General features: G+C 42.0%; 1 protein-coding gene across 1 annotated transcript in view; it reads right to left on the reverse strand.

The window, feature by feature from the left end:
* LOC139462046 (N-acetylglucosamine-6-sulfatase-like) overlaps window positions 1-21,311 on the reverse strand; it is a 53,864-nt gene that overhangs the window by 23,106 nt on the left and 9,447 nt on the right. The window contains exons 3-9 of the mRNA XM_071243548.1: window positions 9,517-9,720; window positions 8,410-8,475; window positions 7,908-8,006; window positions 3,762-3,935; window positions 2,461-2,543; window positions 1,042-1,160; window positions 243-346 (exon numbers count right to left, since the gene is read on the reverse strand). Of these exons, the coding sequence (XP_071099649.1) occupies window positions 243-346; window positions 1,042-1,160; window positions 2,461-2,543; window positions 3,762-3,935; window positions 7,908-8,006; window positions 8,410-8,475; window positions 9,517-9,720 (849 nt within the window). The remainder of the gene's footprint in view (window positions 1-242; window positions 347-1,041; window positions 1,161-2,460; window positions 2,544-3,761; window positions 3,936-7,907; window positions 8,007-8,409; window positions 8,476-9,516; window positions 9,721-21,311) is intronic.

Raw genomic sequence — 21,311 nt, forward strand, 5'->3', positions numbered from 1 at the left:
GAAACAGATTCCATTGAGCATGAGAAGCAAAATAGCGGTGACAATTATATGAATGGATCTCTGAAAATCAGCGATGACACCAGTGTTTGCGAAAAGAGTAAGAAAGTAAAATATTGCTTTCTTAATATAAAAACAAACAAGTGCATTAAATTAGTAATTACCCAACTACGTTTATATCGAATAAATAAAAGATAATGGGAACCTTCAAAATGGCATTGTGTATGAAACGAAAGAAAACCCACGGAAATTACGACGTCCTTTGAGATTCCAGGCCCTCGAACCATCAGAGGAACTTTGACGTCGAACTCGTACGCCTGTCGTTTGTCGTACGGCATGGAGAACTGTCCTGTTAAATAAATTCTAGAATCCTGTCAACCTTTTGATACTACAGTTTTCACAATACCACATTTATACGTTATACGTTATGGACTCATATAATATATCTTACCTTACATTATAATAGTAGCTTCTGACTGGTAAGGGGCGGGCAGTTAGTTTCACAGTCGGGATACAGAATTCATATACTCTGCTGGGAGTGAGTATGAGTGAGCATGTTTTTACGCCGCTTTTAGCAATATTCCAGCAATATCACGGCGGGGGTCACCAGAAATGGGCTTCACACATTGTATCCATGTCGGGAATCGAACCCGGGTCTTTGGCTTGACGAGCGAACGCTTTAACCACTAGGCTACCCGACCGCCCCTAATCTGCTGGGAAACCAATCGGAACACATCTCAGGTAACTCGTTTATTTCGCAAAAGCATCGTTGAGTTTCTGAAATGAACCGATGCTTATCCAAATGCATTGGGAAAAGGGAAGTAACTCGGTTCGTTTCCGTCGTCTGTCGTTGTATTGTTCGTTACTCAAGACAATTGTAAAGAGTTTTGCTAACTCCGTGACACTGCGGACATATATTCCGGCCTGTCAAGAATGACGACTTGAGGTACATACGCTCACATACAGGGTACATCACATCATATGCCCCTCGAGATCGGGTATATATGTTGTCATGGATGAATACGTATACGTTGTCATGGTTACCCAAATGGAAGCCGTTGTCGGAGGAGAAAAAGATGTAGGTGTTGTCCAGCATCCCCTTGGTGTCCAGCGTCTTGACCACGCCCTCCACCATGTCGTCTACGGACTGCAGAGTGCGCCATCTGCAACAACAGCGGGGGCGGGGGCGTTTTGTAAAAAGTGACCCATGAAGATCCGTGGTAGAATAGGTCTTCAGCAACCCATGCTTGCCGTAAAAGGCGACTATGCCAGGCGACTAACGGGATCGCGTGGTCAGGCTCGCTGACTTGGTTGATGCATGTCATCGATCCAAACTGATATTAATCACTGGATTGTCTGGTCCAGATTCGATTATTTACAGACCACCGTCATATAGCTGGAATATTGCTGAGTGCGGCGTTAAACAACCAACCAACCAACCAACCAATCTTTCGTATCTATGTCATGGTGTGGATGCATTGACGTTCGGCCAAGCCGTCTCACTTGCAGAGCAGCCTGCCAGAAACCGAGGAAGGCGGGTTCAAATCCCAGATTCGCCCTGATTGTGTTTCTAAGTTTATCAGCATCATACTTGGACTTACTAATTTCCATTAGAAATTAGCAATTTGATGGCATCTTCTAAAGTTTGTCAGATTTCTTTCTGGAAAGACAATCCAGTGATTGACACTATGAGCATCGATCCACGCAACTGGGATGCTATGACATGCATCAATCAAGTCTGCGAGCCTGACCACCCGATCCCGTTAGTCGCCTCTTACAAGCATAGTCGCCTTTTACGACAAATATGGGTTGCTGAAGACCTATTTTAACCCGGATCTTTACGGGTGTTCAACATTTCTCTCAAAGTAGGTTGATATGCAAATAAATATACACCAACGTAATGCACCCTTACACACAATGACCTTGAATCAATGTGTGGGTTTGTTTTAACGCCGCTCTAAATGATATTCCATCCCCCGTCAGTTCAGTGTTTGGGGAATGCCTCAAGTGACCATCAGCTTGAGAAACCCAATGCAGACCATGGGTCGTAATCAGATGCAATATGGGATTCGAACCATTACAAGGCGGATCCTAACAAGGCTAAAGTGGCCAACTCTGAACAACCATTCGATGAGACTAATGCCACGTGGGCCCCTAGCACAGAAAAATATATCTACAAGTATACTTTGCGGGTGTGAGTTAAATTACGTAAAGCACCATGTTCTTCCAACCGTGACCGATACTTTTGGTGAAAAACACAAGCACGCGCATGGTACTGACAAAGCAAGAAATTAATTTGCGAGTCTTAGATTATTAATAGGATTCTGACATGCCTAAGGGACGCAACTCTGCAAGGGTACTCCCGCGTCTTTGACGACAAAGACACCCATGTACCTCGTTAATATTGAGGCAACAGCTCACAACAATATTACCGCGGACATAGAAAATAGAATCTGTATCCACCTGTTTCTGAATGTCGTGTCGATGTACTCAATCGTGTCATCTGGCATCGGGCTGAGCGCTTGTTTAATCAACCAGTGTTTGTCCTGAAACGACATATACTATTCAGCATTACGATGGGGATGTATTTGGAGTGGATCCTATAAACCCTTGATAAAACATATTTCTGAATAAAATGGTTTGTCCAAAATACACGAAAAATGAATAAGTCTCGTTTACGTATGAGATTAATAATTATTACATATTTATATAGGGACATGAATGGAAGGAAATGTTCATTCCAAAATTCCAGAATGTTTTATCTGATCCTTGACCGTGACGCATTGAGAATATATTTTTTTAAACAAACCACAAAATAATTTCTTTGAAGATAGGCTAAAAATACGCTTGTCTCGAATAAAGGCTGTAAGCAAGCATATATGTGGCGCTCTTCAAGGACTGAGTGTGTGAGTGAGTGAGTGAGTGAGTGAGTTGGGTTTAACGCCGCTTAACAGTATTCCAGTTATATCGCGGCGTGTCAGCTTAGTGTGGGAGGAAAGTCCGAAGTGATGCAGGTCTCAGACGTTTACCACTTCGGTGAAACCCACGAGCACGGGTATGGTGCTGACAAACCTAGAAACATAATCGGGGCGAACCGGGATTCGAACCAATTCATAGGTTTCTGGCGTGCCCAAGGGACGCAATTCTGCGCAGCGAATCGCGGCGCTTAGACGACTTGGCCACCCGCGCCCCCTTCAAGGACTGAGAAGAACCCAGTGGCATAGGCTCAATCACAAATACACCTGAGGTGTCATGGGCTACCATTGGTTCTCAGCACCCTGTGTTCGTCGTACGAGGCTACTAAATGGATCGAGTGCTCAAGCTTGGTGACTTGGATTATTGTATGACACTGTACCCGAATTATGGCTTCGATGCTCATTACATCGTCTGGCCCAGACCCGGATATTATTCAAGCCACCGTGAAAATAGTGGATGTGTGCTTAGTGCAGGAAAAAAAAACAATGCAGAATATAAAACGATTCCCGCCATCGCACGGCGGAAATATTTCGTTAGCGGTGTAAAATTTAATTCGCTTCCGTGTAACTCGTCAAATGTAGCCTCCTGTAGTCACTATCCTTTTGAAAAGTTGCGTGGTGTATTATATTCGACTAATACGCCTTTTCGTTTGATTGAACCTAGTTTTCACAAAGCAATCTTAGCACTACGACTTCCGTAAGCCTATGTTGAAGGATGGGAGTAACGATAGTCTTAGCGCTAATGTCGCTTTCGTCGCATGGGTCAAGTGTTTTGACAAAAGTTGTCACCTCAGCGTGAAGGTTGAATGAACCACCCCTCGGTGCCCTGGCGTCACTGAAGGTGCTGTTGTACTGAGGCGCGGGGGTGAAGGGGTCGTGGCAGGCGGGGGTCGAGAGCATCATGAAGAAGGGGGAGGGGCTGTCTCGGGACTGCATCTCCAGAAACTCTAGACCCCGTCTATGCTGAAATGAAATTTATCGTTCAACTTTATGTCAATGAGGGCGTTCGGGTAGCCTAGTGGTTAAAGCGTTGGCTCGTCACGCCGAAGACCCGGGTTCGATTCCCGACATGGGTACAATGTGTGAAGCCCATTTCTGGCGTCCCCCGCCGTGATATTGCTGGAATATTGCTAAAAGCGGCGTAAAACCATACTCATCCACTTCATCATCATGTCAATTAAGATATGTTTGGCCAGCACCCGTATTACAGCTGATATAGCAGTCATTGTTGTGTAAGGCCCGTGAAGATCATCCGGGTCAGAATTAATCTACAGCAGCCCACGACGAACGATTCTAGTGTCCGGACTCGCTGACTTGGCTGAAGCTTGTCAGCGTATCTCAATTGTGTAGAACGATGATCATGATGTCAATCACTGGATTGTCTGGCTCAGGCTCAATTATTTCCGGACCGCCGTCGTAATGAGTGAGTCGTTGAACAACACACAAACAAACATTGCAGAGCATCAGGCATTCCCCCGACTCAAAAGTTCCATGTCTTATCACATAAAAAATCTCAATTCCTTGGAACTTTCAGGGTTAACATGCTTGCAAACATTTCAACAGACAAAATCACATTTTCAGGTTTGGTACAGCTTAAAACAGTGGATAACAGCTCAAGGCATATAAATTTTCACAATGAAAATTAACGGGAAATTTTTATCTTAAACGAGATCACCTTCGAGAAAGATCTTTCCTCATCCCTAATGAGACCCGTGAAGATTCCGGGGTAGAATAGGTCTCCAGCAACCCATGCTTGCCGTAAAAGGTGACTTTGCTTGTCGTAAAAGGCGACTAACGGGATCGGGTGGTCAGGCTCGCTGACTTGGTTGATGCATGTCATCAATCCCAATTGCGTGGATTGATGCTCATGATATTAATCACTGGATTGTCTGGTCCAGACTCGATTATTTACAGACCGCCGTCATATAGCTGGAATATTGCTGAGTGCGGCGTTAAACATCAAACCAACCAAAATCAAGAAATATTGTGGCCAGTTCGAAAACCAATGTTGGAGTTGCTCCGCTGCCAATTTTGGTTGTGATCTGCGGGACCTAAGGAATGAAGGGGTTTTTATCGTGTGAGCTGCTCCAGTGTTATGTCTTTGTTTGTTCGAGTGTGATTCGTGTGGCGGGGATGTGCCTTGTCTCGACGGGCCGGACCCTGTTTATATTGCTACTAAACAGGTGTCCACAATACAAGACTCACGGATTGACTCATTCTATTCAAGATACCACCCACGGTTCTATAGTACACAGTGAAGGGCATAGAATTGCGTGTTACTTCAAATATTATTATGTAGTGCCATGCATGAAACGCACAACTAGAGATATTTGTAGGACTTTGGGCTGAACTATAGATCTGTAAATATAAGTATTTACTTGTACATTTTGACAAATATTGACCTCGTGTAACATAAAATGGACATCAATTTATTCAGTTTCGCTTTTCATACGTACTGGTCAGATACGGTCAACGAAAATATATGAAATAGTGACTCAAACGGACAGTTGATAGATTGGACTGCTTGAGTTGAGTTAAGAGATGGTCAGTTGTGTCCACGTATCTAACTTCACGATAAAGTGGATTCAGCTGAGAACCGCGATATGAAACAAAACAATGCGATACACGATACGCTTAGTATTGTACCAATTTTACAAATAACATCACGTGTTTACTCAATGGTACTGATGAATATTTAATCTTAATAATAAATTGCACTCTTTCGTCATGTCGTTGTCTTAAAGTCACATAAATATTTGACGCTCAGCAAATGTCTTGTCCCCAAACATATGTATCGAGAATAATATAAAGTACGCGAGGCACGTGATACCGTGATATGATGATGATGATGATGATGATGATAGTTCTTGGATTTGACTTAAATATTACAAACGTTATCGAAACGTTACTAGCCTGAAACAGTCGTCGAAACCCTGCCAGATCCAAAACATAGGTACGATACCCTTATCGAATACACCATCGAATAGCCATGTCTTGTTTATTTCATTGTTAGCCACCATCAAACATGGTTGAATACTTTCTTTTAGCAGTTTAGTTCATAGGAAACTTTAAGTGCTTGACGGAACAGGATTGTTTGGAAGAAAGTATGCCTGTTCATATCGGGTGATGTATGTAAATCTAGCAGTAAGGATAAACTAATTACACAGACATGGTGTCTTAGTTTTCAACATTGCACGTCATTGTTACAACGTCTACAACCAAACTTGCGAGATTCCAGATCGTGGGGCTATTAACAGTGACGTCCGTGGAGCATAGATAAACATATGTGTCACTCTCAGTGACGTCCGTGAAACATAGATAAACATATGTGTCACTCTCAGTGACGTCCGTGGAGCATAAATAAACATATGTGTTACTCTCAGTGACGTCCGTGGAGCATAGATAAGCATATGTGTTACCTACAGTGACGTCCGTGGAGCATAGATAAGCATATGTGTTACCTACAGTGACGTCCGTGGAGCATAGATAACTATATGTGTTACTCTCAGTGACGTCCGTGGAGCATAGATAAACATATGTGTTACTCTCAGTGACGTCCTTGGAGCATAGATAAGCATATGTGTTACTCTCAGTGACGTCCGTGGAACATAGATAAACATATGTGTTACTCTCAGTGACGTCCGTGGAACATGGATAAGCATATGTGTTACTCTCAGTGACGTCCGTGGAGCATAGATAAACATATGTGTTACTCACAGTGACGTCCTTGGAGCATAGATAAGCATATGTGTTACCTACAGTGACGTCCGTGGAGCATAGATAAACATATGTGTTACTCTCAGTGACGTTCTTGGAGCATAGATAAGCATATGTGTTACTCTCAGTGACGTCCGTGGTGCATAGATAAGCATACGTGTTACTCACAATGACGTCCGTGGAGCATAGATAAACATATGTGTTACTCACAGTGACGTCCTTGGAGCATAGATAAGCATATGTGTTACCTACAGTGACGTCCGTGGAGCATAGATAAACATATGTGTTACTCTCAGTGACGTTCTTGGAGCATAGATAAGCATATGTGTTACTCTCAGTGACGTCCGTGGTGCATAGATAAGCATACGTGTTACTCACAATGACGTCCGTGGAGCATAGATAAGCATATGTGTTATTCACAGTGACGTCCGTGGAGCATAGATAAGCATATGTGTAACTCACAGTGACGTCCGTGGAGCATGGATAAGCATATGTGTTACTCTCAGTGACGTTCATGGTGCATAGATAAGCATATGTGTTGCTCACAATGACGTCCGTGGAGCATAGATAAGCATACGTGTTACTCACAGTGACGTCCGTGGAGCATATGTAAGCATACGTGTTACTCACAGTGACGTCCGTGGAGCATGGATAAACATACGTGTTACTCACAGTGACGTCCGTGAAGGATAGATAACTATACGTGTTACTCACAATGACGTCCGTGGAGCATAGATAAGCATACGTGTTACTCACAGTGACGTCCGTGGAGCATGGATAACTATACGTGTTACTCACAATGAGGTCCGTGGTGCATAGATAAGCATATGTGTTACTCACAGTGACATCCGTGGAGCATAGATAAGCATACGTGTTACTCACAGTGACGTCCGTGGAGCATAGATAAGCATACGTGTTACTCACAGTGACGTCCGTGGAGCATAGATAACTATACGTGTTACTCACAGTGACGTCCGTGAAGGATAGATAACTATACGTGTTACTCACAATGACGTCCGTGAAGGATAGATAACTATACGTGTTACTCTCAGTGACGTCCGTGGAGCATATATAAGCATATATGTTACTCACAGTGACATCCGTGGAGCATAGATAAGCATACGTGTTACTCACAGTGACGTCCGTGGAGCATAGATAAGCATACGTATTACTCACAATGACGTCCGTGGAGCATAGATAAGCATACATGTTACTCACAATGACGTCTGTCAAGTAGTCTCTCTCGTAGACTTCGCCGTGTTTCTCAGCTGTACCGTTGATGGAGAGGGTATAGTTGTAGTAGACGGAGTTGCCGACCTTGAGACAGGAAGTAAGTGGATACTCGAGCGTGATGTTTAAGGGAAGACATAAGTGAGTGAGTTGGTCAGATCGGTTTACAGATGTTGAATTCGAACTCATAACCAGCAGATAGTGGCGGGGAGCAGTCCTGCATAGTGACTGACTTATACCCCATAGCCACCGAGCCCATTGAATTCCCTTAAGGACTACCATTAATATAATCTGGGTGTGTGTTAGGGGTGGTTCTGATACTACTATTGGAAGAGATAAAATACTTTTCCTGGATGTTCTGATAAAATTGTGCAGTGGAAGAAAAGATGTGGCTCCCCTTTCAAAACAATAATAACCACCCCTTTCAAAAACTATAATAAATGGTCTCTTAATGGTCCGTCACAAAGACAATTAAGTGATGTTGACATACCAGTCCTACCCACCAGTCCCAGCCCGGGGGCACGTGTTTCACCCCTCCAGTCTGCTGGAAGCCGTACTGAAACAGAGATTAACTCGGTCATCCAATGCGTCTCACGCTCTGACAGGGTAAGGAAAAAATGAGGTCAGCCACCAGAAGTACATCACCAACATCATCTTTAACAAGTAGGCTCTTTTTCGTATTTCATTTCCATGTACTTACGCTTTGCCGTAAATGTTCAAGTTAAAAAGGGATGTTGTGGGGTGTTATTTAGTGCACTGGTTTCTTAAAGAAAGGAAAAGTTGATTTTGTCGAATAAAATGACTGCACACCTGTAAATCACTTGTACATAATAACCTTACATCAATTAGGTCGGGATGAAAGGGAAGTGATTCTGTATGATAAATAGGTCGGGATCAACGGGGTGTTAAACTGTACATCAATTAGGTCCGGATCAACGGGGTGTTAAACTGTACATCAATTAGGTCCGGATCAACGGGGTGTTAATCTGTGCATTAATTGGGTCCGGATCAACGGGGTGTTAATCTGTGCATTAATTAGGTCCGGATCAATGGGGTGTTAAACTGTACATCAATTAGGTCCGGATCAACGAGGTGATAATCTGTGCATTAATTAGGTCCGGATGAACGGGGTTATAAACTGTGCATTAATTAGGTCCGGATCAACGGGGTGTTAATCTGTCAATAATTAGGTCCGGATCAACGAGGTGTTAGCCTGTACATTAATTAGGTCCAGATCAACGGGGTGTTAAACTGTGCATTAATTAGGTCCGGATCAACGAGGTGTTAGCCTGTACATTAATTAGGTCCGGATCAACGAGGTGTTAAACTGTGCATTAATTAGGTCCGGATCAACGAGGTGTTAAACTGTGCATTAATTAGGTCCGGTTCAACGAGGTGTTAAACTGTGCATTAATTAGGTCCGGATCAACGAGGTGTTAAACTGTGCATTAATTAGGTCCGGATCAACGAGGTGTTAGCCTGACCATCAATTAGGTCCGGATCAACGAGGTGTTAAACTGTGCATTAATTAGGCCCGGATCAACGGGGTGTTCACCTGTACGTGGTCTACGCAATGGAAACACCCGAGTAAAACTACCTGATTAAGATATTTGCCGGCAAAGAAGGTGTTGTAGCCCTGCTTCTTCAGATACACCGGGAACGCCGCAGCCTCATTCATCTGCTGCCATTCGGGGCTGCTGCAGCCGCCGGAGACGGAGTTGTTGATGCCGTGATGGTTGTGGACGTATTTGCCGGTCAGGATGCTGGATCGACTGGGACAACACAGCGGACTCGACACATACTGAAGTGAACATTATAGTGCGTGAGTAAGGTTTTACGCCGCTTTTAGCAATATTCCATGGGGACACCAGAAATTGGCTTCACACATTGTACCCATGAGGAGAATGGAACCCGGGTCATAGGCTACCCCACTGCCCCAGTGGGCGTTATACTTGCTGCTTGCACCCCGTGGGGGCCTAGGTTAGATTAGGTCTTCAGCTCTCCATTGCTGATCGGAAGAAGAGTGAGTGAGTGAGTTAGGTTTAACGCCCCTTTTTACAGTATTCCAGTTATATCGCGGCGTGTCAGCTTAATGTGAGAGGAAAGCCCGAAGTGATGCAGGTCTCAGACGTTTACCACTTCGGTGAAACCCTCGAGCACGGGTATGGTGCTGCCAAACCTAGAAACATAATAGGGCGAACCGGGATTCGAGCCCACAATCATAGGTTTCTGGCGTGCCCAAGGGACGCAACTCTGCACCGCGAATCGCAGCCTTAGACGATTGGGCCATCCGTACCCCCTCGGAAGAAGAGACTAAATTGGGTCATGGGGTAAGGGTCGGCGGTTGCGTGTCATCGTGACCGACTGATGGTCTTTTGCTCATCATAGCAACCACTGTCTGACCACCCGCCACTATAAGAGGCCGCCGTGATATAGCTGTCGCAGACTTAATTATTTAAAGGCCGATTGCGTAAAGCTACAAACAATCAAAACAAACAAACTTTCTACATGCGAACAGAAGTCGACTAAAATGAGAATCGGGTGGGTACAATGTGCGTTTGTTTGTTCTTTAACGCCGCACTCAGCAATATTCCAGCTATATGACGGCGGTCTGGAAATAATCGAGTCTGAACCAGACAAGCCAGTGATTGACATCACGAGCATCGATCTACGCAATTGGGATGCGATGACATGCATCAACTAAGTCAGCGAGCCTGACCACTCGATCCCGTTACTCGCCACTTACGACAAGCATGGGTTGCTGAAGACCAATTCTAACCCGGAGCATCCTTAAACATGGCAGCAAATAGAAACCCTCAATGTGTGACCTGGTTGATTGTGTGTCAAGCATTTGCCCCGCCGGCTTGAAACGTTTCTCTTGCAGTCAACCAATTGGATTACCTGGTCAAGACCTGATTATTTATAACCGTTGTAAGATTTGAATATTACATACAGTGACGTAAGAAATCATTTCTTCAAAATTAACACAGTGTTAAAAACTTGTTGATGATTTAAAATGATTTTTAAAAATTTAATCTACCGGAATTAATATTGAATGCTTAAATGTGATTTATCAAAGAAAAGCAACCCCTGGTTAACACCACTGTCAAAGGCCTTGGTATATTCTATGCAGGCCAAACGCAGGACGCATCAGCACATCATACAACATCGACCAGTGAAATTCTCGCTGGAAGTCTGTTTTCCATGAATTCTGGCAAATGACTGCCCCATTAGACACTATTTATGGTCTTCGTAGAAGTGAAAAATTACATGAATATATATGAGAAGACAAAGCTATACAGGATAATATGCACACACACACACACACACACACACACACACACACACACACACACACCGAACCCCTTGGGGAATTCTTGTTAGATTGGGTCCATTGTAACCAATATGTTTGTCGTAAGAGGCGACTTAATAGATAGGGTGGTCAAGCTTGGTGACACATAGACACACACACACACACACACACACACACACACACAGCAAAGTTTCATTTGCTCAACAGTCATGTTGGGTGGGGTTTTTTGCAAATACATAAAGGTGTGTCTTCATGTATCATGACACATAATTCAACTTGTTTTTAACTTAATTCAACTAATTTATAGCATTATTAACATAGTTCGCCAATGGGCGAAAACAGTTTGGCCACATGCCACCAACGGTTCCATTTGGGTATTACATGCTTCCCTTTTTCTCGGACTCCTGGTGTCATGATTGGATGTCGTGTTCCCTTTTCAGCGATGACTTGACGTGTCACTTTACCAAGATGGGAGTGGGATGGGAACGCCACAACACTGGCTGGTCTTTATATGTGTATGTTCCGCAGTGTAAAGGGGCGTTCGGGGAGCCTAGTGGTTAAAGCGTTTGATCGTCATGCCGAAGACTCGGGTTCGATTCCCGACATGGGTACAATGTGTGAAGCCCATTTCTGGTGTCCCCCGCCGTGATATTGCTGGAATATTGCTAAAAGCGGCGTAAAGCCATACTCACGCACTCACTCCGCCATGTGAGATGATTGTGTTTTCTAAAATACGCTAGCGCTCTCTCCACAAATATGGAATGCTGGCTGATACTAGTCATTACAGAATGACAATTTCGCGACAGAAATCCTGAAAACTGATTTCTTGGTGTTTGCAGTAGTCTGAAATCTACTTCCGCTCGACATTCGCAACATTTACCCAGCTGGCGAAATACAATTTTTATGTTTTGGTAAGTAAGGAACATCTAGATGGCTTGTACATGTGTAGAAAATGAGTTGCCTATAAATATGCGGTCAGAGGTGTGTATGACAATAAGCGTTTCTGGATGTATACAAAACCGTAAAGATGGCGAGTGACGCTCCTTTTCTCTACTTATATTTAGGGGGTATGGGAGTTTATGTGGATTCCCTCTACGATCCGTTGTGGGTCCAACTCACATGTAAACAAGACTCCAACTCTTCAAGTTTGAAAATTGCTGGCACTGTGTTTTCTGGTGCAATATATGGTGATGTTTTCAACATTAGCGTGAATTCAGATCACGCTCATGTTCGCAATGTGCCGACAACCTATTTGCCGCATGTATGAGTGATTCGTTTTCGAATGAGAATTGGGCACAAACAACAATGCCGTTCAAAACGAGTTTCCTACATACTGCTGTTAACTCCAGTTATTATCTTGTCATGTTCTTGTTATTGCTAATTCAAACGGGCGCGCTTTTCTCACTCCATGACCACCAGCTAGGTTTCTGTCGACTGAACTGTGGCGAGACGGCTACCAGGAAGAAATAACGGGCAATAGATTTTCAAACTGTTAAAACCATACTTAGTTATATTTAGAAAATATTTTTTAATTTGTATAAACTTATACACATGAACATAAAATGTTCAGTAAACAGTTATTTGATTTCAAAATGTTATCATCGTTGTTCTTTTAATACATTAATCTAGGGTATTTCTTCTGCACGCAAGGATTTTCTTAAATAGGTTTTACGGTCGACATTCCATTCACCAAGCGCTTGTATCACTCTGGATGTCGCTTCATATGCAGAAAACGCAAAAATGGTGTTTGGGGTGTTTTACATTTTTTAACGGGATGGGTAAGAAATAGGATACAATACTTGTCCCCCTTTCATATCACGTTTATGTTCCTCGTGGACTTGAGCTCGGGACAAAACAAAATTATTCCTCTTGGGACATAAACTTGATATGAAAGGGGGGCGGGCTTTGTATCCTGTAATTATTATGTAATATAGTGATATATTTTTTTGGATGGCTTCAACTGATGTATCAAGTCTTCAAAACGTAACTATTTTCACTTATAACAATAAGGTTGTAAATAAAATAATACGTTTGGTCTACCCCTATCTGTAGTTTTATAAAGTATAGCTTTTGCCCTGAACTATAGTTAAATTACGCTTGCGCTACCCTGATCAAAATGTGTACATGTGTTATGAAAACTTTCAAAGATTGCCCATTCAAATGTACAGAGAAATATAATTCCTAGTGAACCAACGCCCACCTGGGAATACTTAATGGCTGATGTGGCAGTGGTTTATGGCATATGGTTGGGATTAACCTCACCGCATGAGAGAAGTTTGACATCGTCTTGCCATATTTCCCCACGAGACAAGTTTATAGAAAACACATGTATTTCAGTTCTTAAGACAAGCAAGGATTGATGAGGACCAATTCAACCCGGATCTTCATGGTGGTATGTCAAATGTATTTTCATCTAATTTAGACCAAGGAAGTTTCAGCCGGATCGTTAGTGAATCAAATGGAATAACGATCGACATTTTTGTGCGCTGAGTCATACACGACAAGCGTCAAAAAATGTTTTCCAAAGCGCCTGTCGCTAAATACACGAATATATTAGATAAATTGTGATAAATTTATAACAGTGAGGTAACGAAAAAGGTTTTGTCCAATAAATATAATTCTTAAGGCGCTGTTATCAGTTGGCATTAAAACAGAGGGGTCTCTGAGTGTAATAGACAGATGACTTGCGTTTATGTACATGTGAAGCCGATGAAAAACCCATCACTGCAAGATCTAGCTGCACTTTCATAATATTCACCTTTGTTTATGAGGTAAGATTTACTTTGTTTTTGTTATTATTTTTTTTTTCATAGTGTATAACGTTTGGGAAATGTATGCAGTTTGATATTTCATTGTTTGGAAAAATTGTCAATTGTTGTTACATATGATATGTAATGGAGGATAAGAAATAAACCTGCAATCAGCACAATACCCGTGTGTCAAAGTCCGACAAATTTGTCTGATGGACCCGTGTAACAGAAACACATTACCTCCCTTATACATGCCAGAAACTTAGGCTCTCGGGTTCGAATCCCAGATTGCCAGATTATGTTTTTTCTCATTAAAAATTAAAGCGATACACGTCCATGTTTGCTTTCGGGCTTTCCTCCCACACCAAGCTGAGATAGTGATATAACGGGAATACTGTTCATTGTCACCAGAAAAACTAATTCGCAAAACATATTGCTAACGAATTTAATGTTTTATGGACCCAGCTCGTAACAGGCAGACAGACAGACCGATCATTTATTTGAGTCTCACCTCGTTACATTTATAATATATTGGAAATAAACTCTTTAAAAATATCTTAATATATAAAGTAACGAGCCACTACAAAAGAGTTATGAGAGACTATATGACACTGATAAAAAAAGAGCATCCAATCTGGTTGTTAATATATTCTTGCATGTCTTGGCAATTGTAAAAATCAATTCTGGGCTGGACAGTATAAAACCTACTTTCTGTAAATCACAAAACTATCAAAATCAGAACATATGTAACTACATTTGGAAATAAGATAAACCCCAAGACCTTCATAGTGTGGACAATTTAATAAAACATCCCTTTTATCTTCTATTTCATCCGTACAACACGGGCAGGTTCTCTGTTGAAGAGGTGTATTGGTATAGCGTCCGGTATCAACTCTCATCGGTGCTACACCACATCTAAACCTTGACAGGGCGCTTCTTAGAGTTCTAGGGAGGCTTTTGTGTACATATGCTTCAACACTGTAATTATCCTTAATGGTGCTGTAAGTTCTTAATTTATTGCCACCTGTCCCACGCTTGCTGTTCGTTAATTCCACTGCTGTCCCGACTCTTCTTTAAATTCTCCAAACATTCTGCATTGCACTTCCGATGACACATGTTTACTGCCGTATCTGTTGTCGTTGGAGGCTATGTGCGTCATGCCGAGTGTTTCTAATTTCCGGTGTATCCTCAAAAATACATTACGTTGTGTTCTGGTTGCCCAGATGTGCTAAGCGTCCTTGGTGTAGGTTACGGAGGCGCATAAAGAGTCGAGTAACAATTCCCCATTGACGGACAGAGGGGGATATCCACACCATGTCCCCACAGACTGCTTTATTAAGGGTATAGTTTCTCACCCCGAGGGCCATGGTAATGCTATCTAATTAAATAAGGATAAGGCCGATGGCTAATAAGACAGCAACATACCTGGTTTTCTTTTGTAATTAATGTGTTATGTCTGTCAATTGTCTTCAGTGCATAGACACTTTAACACACCCTTTTCAGAATATATACTACCCACAAAACTGTGCGCAAGGAAATTAAACTATATATTGGCAATACATGTATACACAAGTACAGATGTAAACACAGTAATTAATTAAATGAATTGAATCACATGCGTGTGCAACGTTTCGCGACGTCAGTGGTTTTGGCAAAGACACATACAACACGTTTGTGCATGTGCATCTCGATAAACTGCGTGGAACACATGAATGTCAAAAACTGCTGTTGATTTGGGAAGCCTAAATTTTTTTTGTTTAATGAACCGCACATCATGCTACGACTTAAGGTGAGGTGAGGTGAAATGGGGTTTAACGTCGCGTCCAAGATTATTCCACGACTTAAGACTGCACAACGTCACGAGGCTATTGGGATGGTCCGTGGGGGACAGTCTCAACGTCAGGTGGCTGCGCATTTCCATTGCCACCGAAACATCATTTCAGCACTGTTGAGACGTCATCAGAATAATAATGAGGTTGCCGATTGCGCACGTGCAGGACGTCCACGGGTCACAACGCCAAGACAGGACAAATGGATACGGGTGACCTTTCTCCGGCACAGGTTACAGACTGCAGTGACCACTGCTCAGACCATTCCAGGACTTCGGCGTATCCACCCCAACACACTGAGGAACCGCTTACGTCATTACGGGATACCACCACGTCGCTACGCCATACTACCTATCCTGACGCAAAGTCATCGACAAAACCGTAAATGTGGTGGGAGACATTAACAGATTTAACATTTCCCATAGTGACGGACGTCAACGTGTCTAAAGATGTCCTAGTGAGCCTTATGCTCAAGTCTGTGTCATGGAGGGGAATCGCTTTAGGTGTGCCGTGATGATTTGGGGTGGGAAAAGTGCGCGTCAGACAACCCCATTAGTTGTTGTTCAGGGCAATTTGACAGGTGTGGGCTACAGGGATCGAACTCTCGGACCAGTGCCAATTCCATTTCTTCAACGTCATGGCCCAGAATTGACATTCGAAGAGGATCATGCCCGTCCTCACGCGGCTAGAATTGCTATGACTTTTGTTCAACAGAACAATGTTCAAGTACTTCCTTGGCCTGCAAGTTCACCGGATCTTTCCCCTATAGAGCATGTGTGGGATGAAATGGGACGATGTCTACGCCGTGTACCAAATCCGCCAGATAACGCTCGTGATTTGGCAGCAGAAGAGAATATGGCAAGCCATTCCACAAGTCTTCCATGCCCATTTGATAGGCTCTGTGCTTCGACTATGTACTGCTGTTGTCGCTGCTCACGGTGGGCATTGAGGTTGTGACATTGATGCTTGACCCCTGCCCGGCATTTGGACTCGTAATGTCAATGTCATGGACATTAAACATGTCCTGCCGTCTTAGCTTCCTGTGATCTCAATATCCACCTAGTAAAGTTTACATGTACAATTTGACAGCACCATACCCGTGCTCGTGGGTTTCACCGAAGTGGTAAACGTCCGAGACCTGCATTACTTCGGGCTTTCCTCCCACATTAAGCTGACACGCCATGAAATGACAGTAATTCTGTTGAAAGCGGCGTTAAACCCAACTCACTCACTACATGTACAATTTTCATTTGTGTTATATTTTCAAATTTAGAAAGAATTTTAACAAAGCAGTTTCTTTTTGTGGTTAGTATTGGTCACTTCTGCCAGGATACAAGGTTATAACTGATGACTTAGCTTCCTGTATGATGATATGTTTTGGGTATGAAATAAATCTGTCAATACTTTCCTGTTTTTGCCAATATCATAAAGTGCGTCCAAATGACTAGACGGCCCAGAATTAAAATAAATCACATAAAACATTTCAATGTGCACAATTAAATGAATTTCAAATGTATAAAATAAAAAAATATCTAATCCATTGTTAGACTACCTTAAATTTCAAATCCGTTGTAAACTAGTACTGCTTGAACTCAACCAGGTAATTTCGTGGAAACCGACGTGACAAGTCATTGCTTGAGATCCCCGCGACAAGTCATTTCTCGGAAATCAACGCGACAAGTCATTTCTCGGAAATCCCCGCGACATTTCATTTTTGTCAACATGACATCCTCCGTTGTAGGACTGACAGGTTGTAGAAATTGTTAAACGAAATGCTGAACTTTATATATTTTTCAAGAATGTTTTACCAAATAACAGGATGTTAGCTGAAGACTTCAATAGGCAATTAGAAGTTGGGAGAACATGAATACATGACACTTTTTTATTCACATGATGAAGGAGCAAGACGTGGATCTAAAACGTCGTACAAAGAATAAAAAAGTTGCTACCCATAAAAAAGTGTCATGTATTCAGGATGTTTGTTATTTTGAAGATGTACTTCAGTAGCTGTGATATCTCTCCACCCGAACATCTACCTGGCTGAAAACAAACAGAACTTTGTCATTTTCATTCTCCCCTTATAGTTTATATGTATATGTGTGTGTGTGTGTGTGTGTGTGTGTGTGTGTGTGTGTGTGTGTGTGTGTGTGTGTGTGTGTGTGTGTGTGTGTGTGTGTGTCTGCTTGTACAAGTCCGGACTGATGACGATTTATAGTGCTAGCCCACTGAGATACCAAGCCGCAGTTAAATGAAGGCGAAGGTTTATGTTGCTTACCGCCTCACCGAGCAATTACCATCCACATCAGTGCGGACTTAAAATGATGGAGTCTGGACCAGGCAACCAGTGATTGAAGGGAATGAGGGATGAGTTACGATATCCAGTTACAGAACCTTGCCACTCGATCCCTAGGCTCGCTGACTTGGTCGAAGAATGTCATCGATCCCAATTGCATGGATCGATGCTCATAATATCAATCACTGGATTGTCTTGTCCAGGCTTGATTATTTACAGACCGACGCCATAGAGCTGGACTATTGCTGAGTGCGGCGTTAAACAACAAACTAACAAAACTATTATCGCCTTTTCCGACAGGCGCCTGTTTTGTTATATTCCGAGCTGGTATTTGTCTAACCATCATTTAACTAACTATGAACTAAATACCTATCCTTAAGTTCATACTTTCAGTGCACAAACAAGTGACAACCGATTTCAACGCACCAGCTACACTTATCAAATGTGTGTAAAAATCTACATTGAAGCGTCGCCAAATACAAATAAACCTGAAGTTGTTATCCATCAAGTTGTATGTTTCCTAATTGGTTAGTGTATGTTTTACTAAGTTGTATGTGTTTGTAAATAGATTTCATCTTGTCTGATAAGGTGTTGTGGCCATATGCGTCTGTTTGTGGAGTGTTCTAGTCTAAGTGTTTTAGTGTCTTAGTCATCTTCCCGAGGCAAGGTCCATTTTACACCCTTGTCGTGGCTCAAAATGGCTATAACGTTTTACGTCCCTGCTGTGTCCCTCCTATTGACCAATCAGATTCCACCTCTCGTGTCACTTGCATTTGTTTTTGTTTTTAAATGGCGATTTTTCACGTGTTCAAACATTCAGGGCAAGTGTTAGTCATGGTGCTTCTCATAGAAGTAACAGATCAAAAGACGTTAAAAGATGGTACTTGTTGTTACCCTGTCTGACGCTCGGCATTAAAGGGTTAAAGCAAGGACTGGTCGGCTCGGAGTCAGTATACTGTGTCTGAGTGGGGTATTCATGTTAAACTGCGGCATGATATCTCAGTGGGCTAGCACTATAAATCGGCATCAGTCCGGGCTAGTACAAGCAGCCACACACACCCACACACGTGCTTGCACGTCGCTATATAAGTTCAAAAATCTGGACGCGACGTTAAACCCCATTTCTCCTCACCTAGAAGTAACAGAATAAAACATACTGACGATCTTAATTGGTTGCCAGTGATATGTGATAAAATAAAACTTAACCAACAACTGAGTGTACAGAGATATAAGATCTTTGAGATAGTCTGGATAGTCGCTATTGTTGAGGCAGTCGTGAGTGATGATACATATCTTATAGTTTATACGAAAGGAGACTGGAAGCCAGTGCAGTGCTTTGAGGACAGGACTGATGTGATTGTATCTTGGAACTTTAGAGATGCATCTAGCCGCAGAGTTCTGAATGCGTTGTAGCTTTGATATGGCTTTCATGGGAAGATTAGCATACAATGCATTGCAGTAATCCAGTTTGGAGGTCACAAGACATTGCATCAACAATTTAACTGTTGGAGTATCAAGTAGGTGGCGGACTTTACTGATGTTATAGATGCGATGGTAGCATGCTCTGCTGGTTAGTGAAATATGAGTGTCCATGGCCATTGTTGAATATATAGAGTTCTCACGATCTGAAGGTATGATTATGTTAATTCTGATTCAAGTGTACCATGACTGGATATAAAATCCACTTTGTAATGCAACATCGCACGACTATTATTAAGAGTCGCCATGATTTAGGACTCGCCTATACAAAAAACACATGGACCCGATAACAACCCATTCACTTTATCGCTGCAGGAGCTACACTCACTTTCATACTATTCACCTTTGTTTATGAGTTAAGATTAACTTTGTTTTATCTATTTGTTATTTTCATAGTACCTTCTTAATTTAACATTTTAGTAAGTATCTGCTGTTTGATATTTCATTGACACCGTAACATTGTCACTTTACATGATTCCAACATATGATGGGTCATGGAGGATAACCCCCAAACCGACAATCAGCACATTACCATTTGTCTCAGCCCATTAGACCAATTAGTCAGCTGGACCCATATAAATGAAAACACATAATATGCGCCATAGTTTATAGGACTAGATATATTTCCCACACAACGACCGTAGTGTCTATAATTAACATAGAGCTCGGTGAATCATGAAGGCCTCACAATTAGATGTTGGATACGAAAGCTTATTCGGGTCAAAAATTGAAATATGGAAAAGACACGAAAAGAAATTCGTTATAACGGAAAAAAGATTTGTTATTACGAAAATAAATTCGACATTTTGATTTGTGAAAAGTCTCCTGAAAGCAACATTTTCATGCAGCTTTTGTGACAAATTAATACATGCAGCTTCGTGGAGGTCTCCCTGCATCACACACTCAAGTTGGTTTTGCAAGCTTTCTTTCAGGTCCCAGATTTGAATATCATTGAAAGAACTTCTCTGCACTCAAACTTTGGTGGTGTAACTTTGACGCACTGTATCGATGTCCTGTTTTATAAATAATTACAATCAAATAACATGAACACATTTTCTTTGTTCGTTTCAAGATATTGATATATATGTCGGCAAAAACTCATAAGCTTTGTCCACGTCAAATATTTATTTCTAAAACACTGTGATATCATATATGTTTATCTGAACATTATGCCTAATATGAATACTGTGGCATTTAATTATCTTGTATTTGTTAATCGTTCATCCTTCAGATTTAACACCGTTGGGATTTCCAGCAACCAACACCAAAAGGCCAAAAAAAAAGTTAACTTTGTGAATAATCCACCGAGTTCTAAATAACTAATTTACTGTCTTATGATCTCAATTAGGTGTTTTGTGAGTATCGATCGATTCCGCGAAAATGTAAAATTGAACAATACCGGTACCGGAAAATGGGTTTATAGGTGAGGTTGGGACAGGTGGCGTGAAACTAATCAATGAACTAAGGATTGTAAGGAGACAGAAGTAGAAGAGCTTATAACATTTAATGTTCTTGTAACTAAAGTGTGTTTTTGTCATGACAATGGTTATTGATATACTCCTTAATTAAATTAGCCTAAAACACCAGTTTGTAAAATATTCCTACCCTAATAAAGTTGTTAATATTTATTTCGACATGAATATTTGAATAAAGATCAACCCACATCGTTTCTTTTGGCTTGTACGTTAGCTTTAAAAATAAACTGATGTTTAGTTTTATTTGTTTGTT

The sequence above is a fragment of the Haliotis cracherodii genome, unplaced genomic scaffold (assembly GCF_022045235.1).
Source record: "Haliotis cracherodii isolate W230 unplaced genomic scaffold, xgHalCrac1.p SCAF_15, whole genome shotgun sequence".
NCBI classification, from domain to species: domain Eukaryota; kingdom Metazoa; phylum Mollusca; class Gastropoda; order Lepetellida; family Haliotidae; genus Haliotis; species Haliotis cracherodii.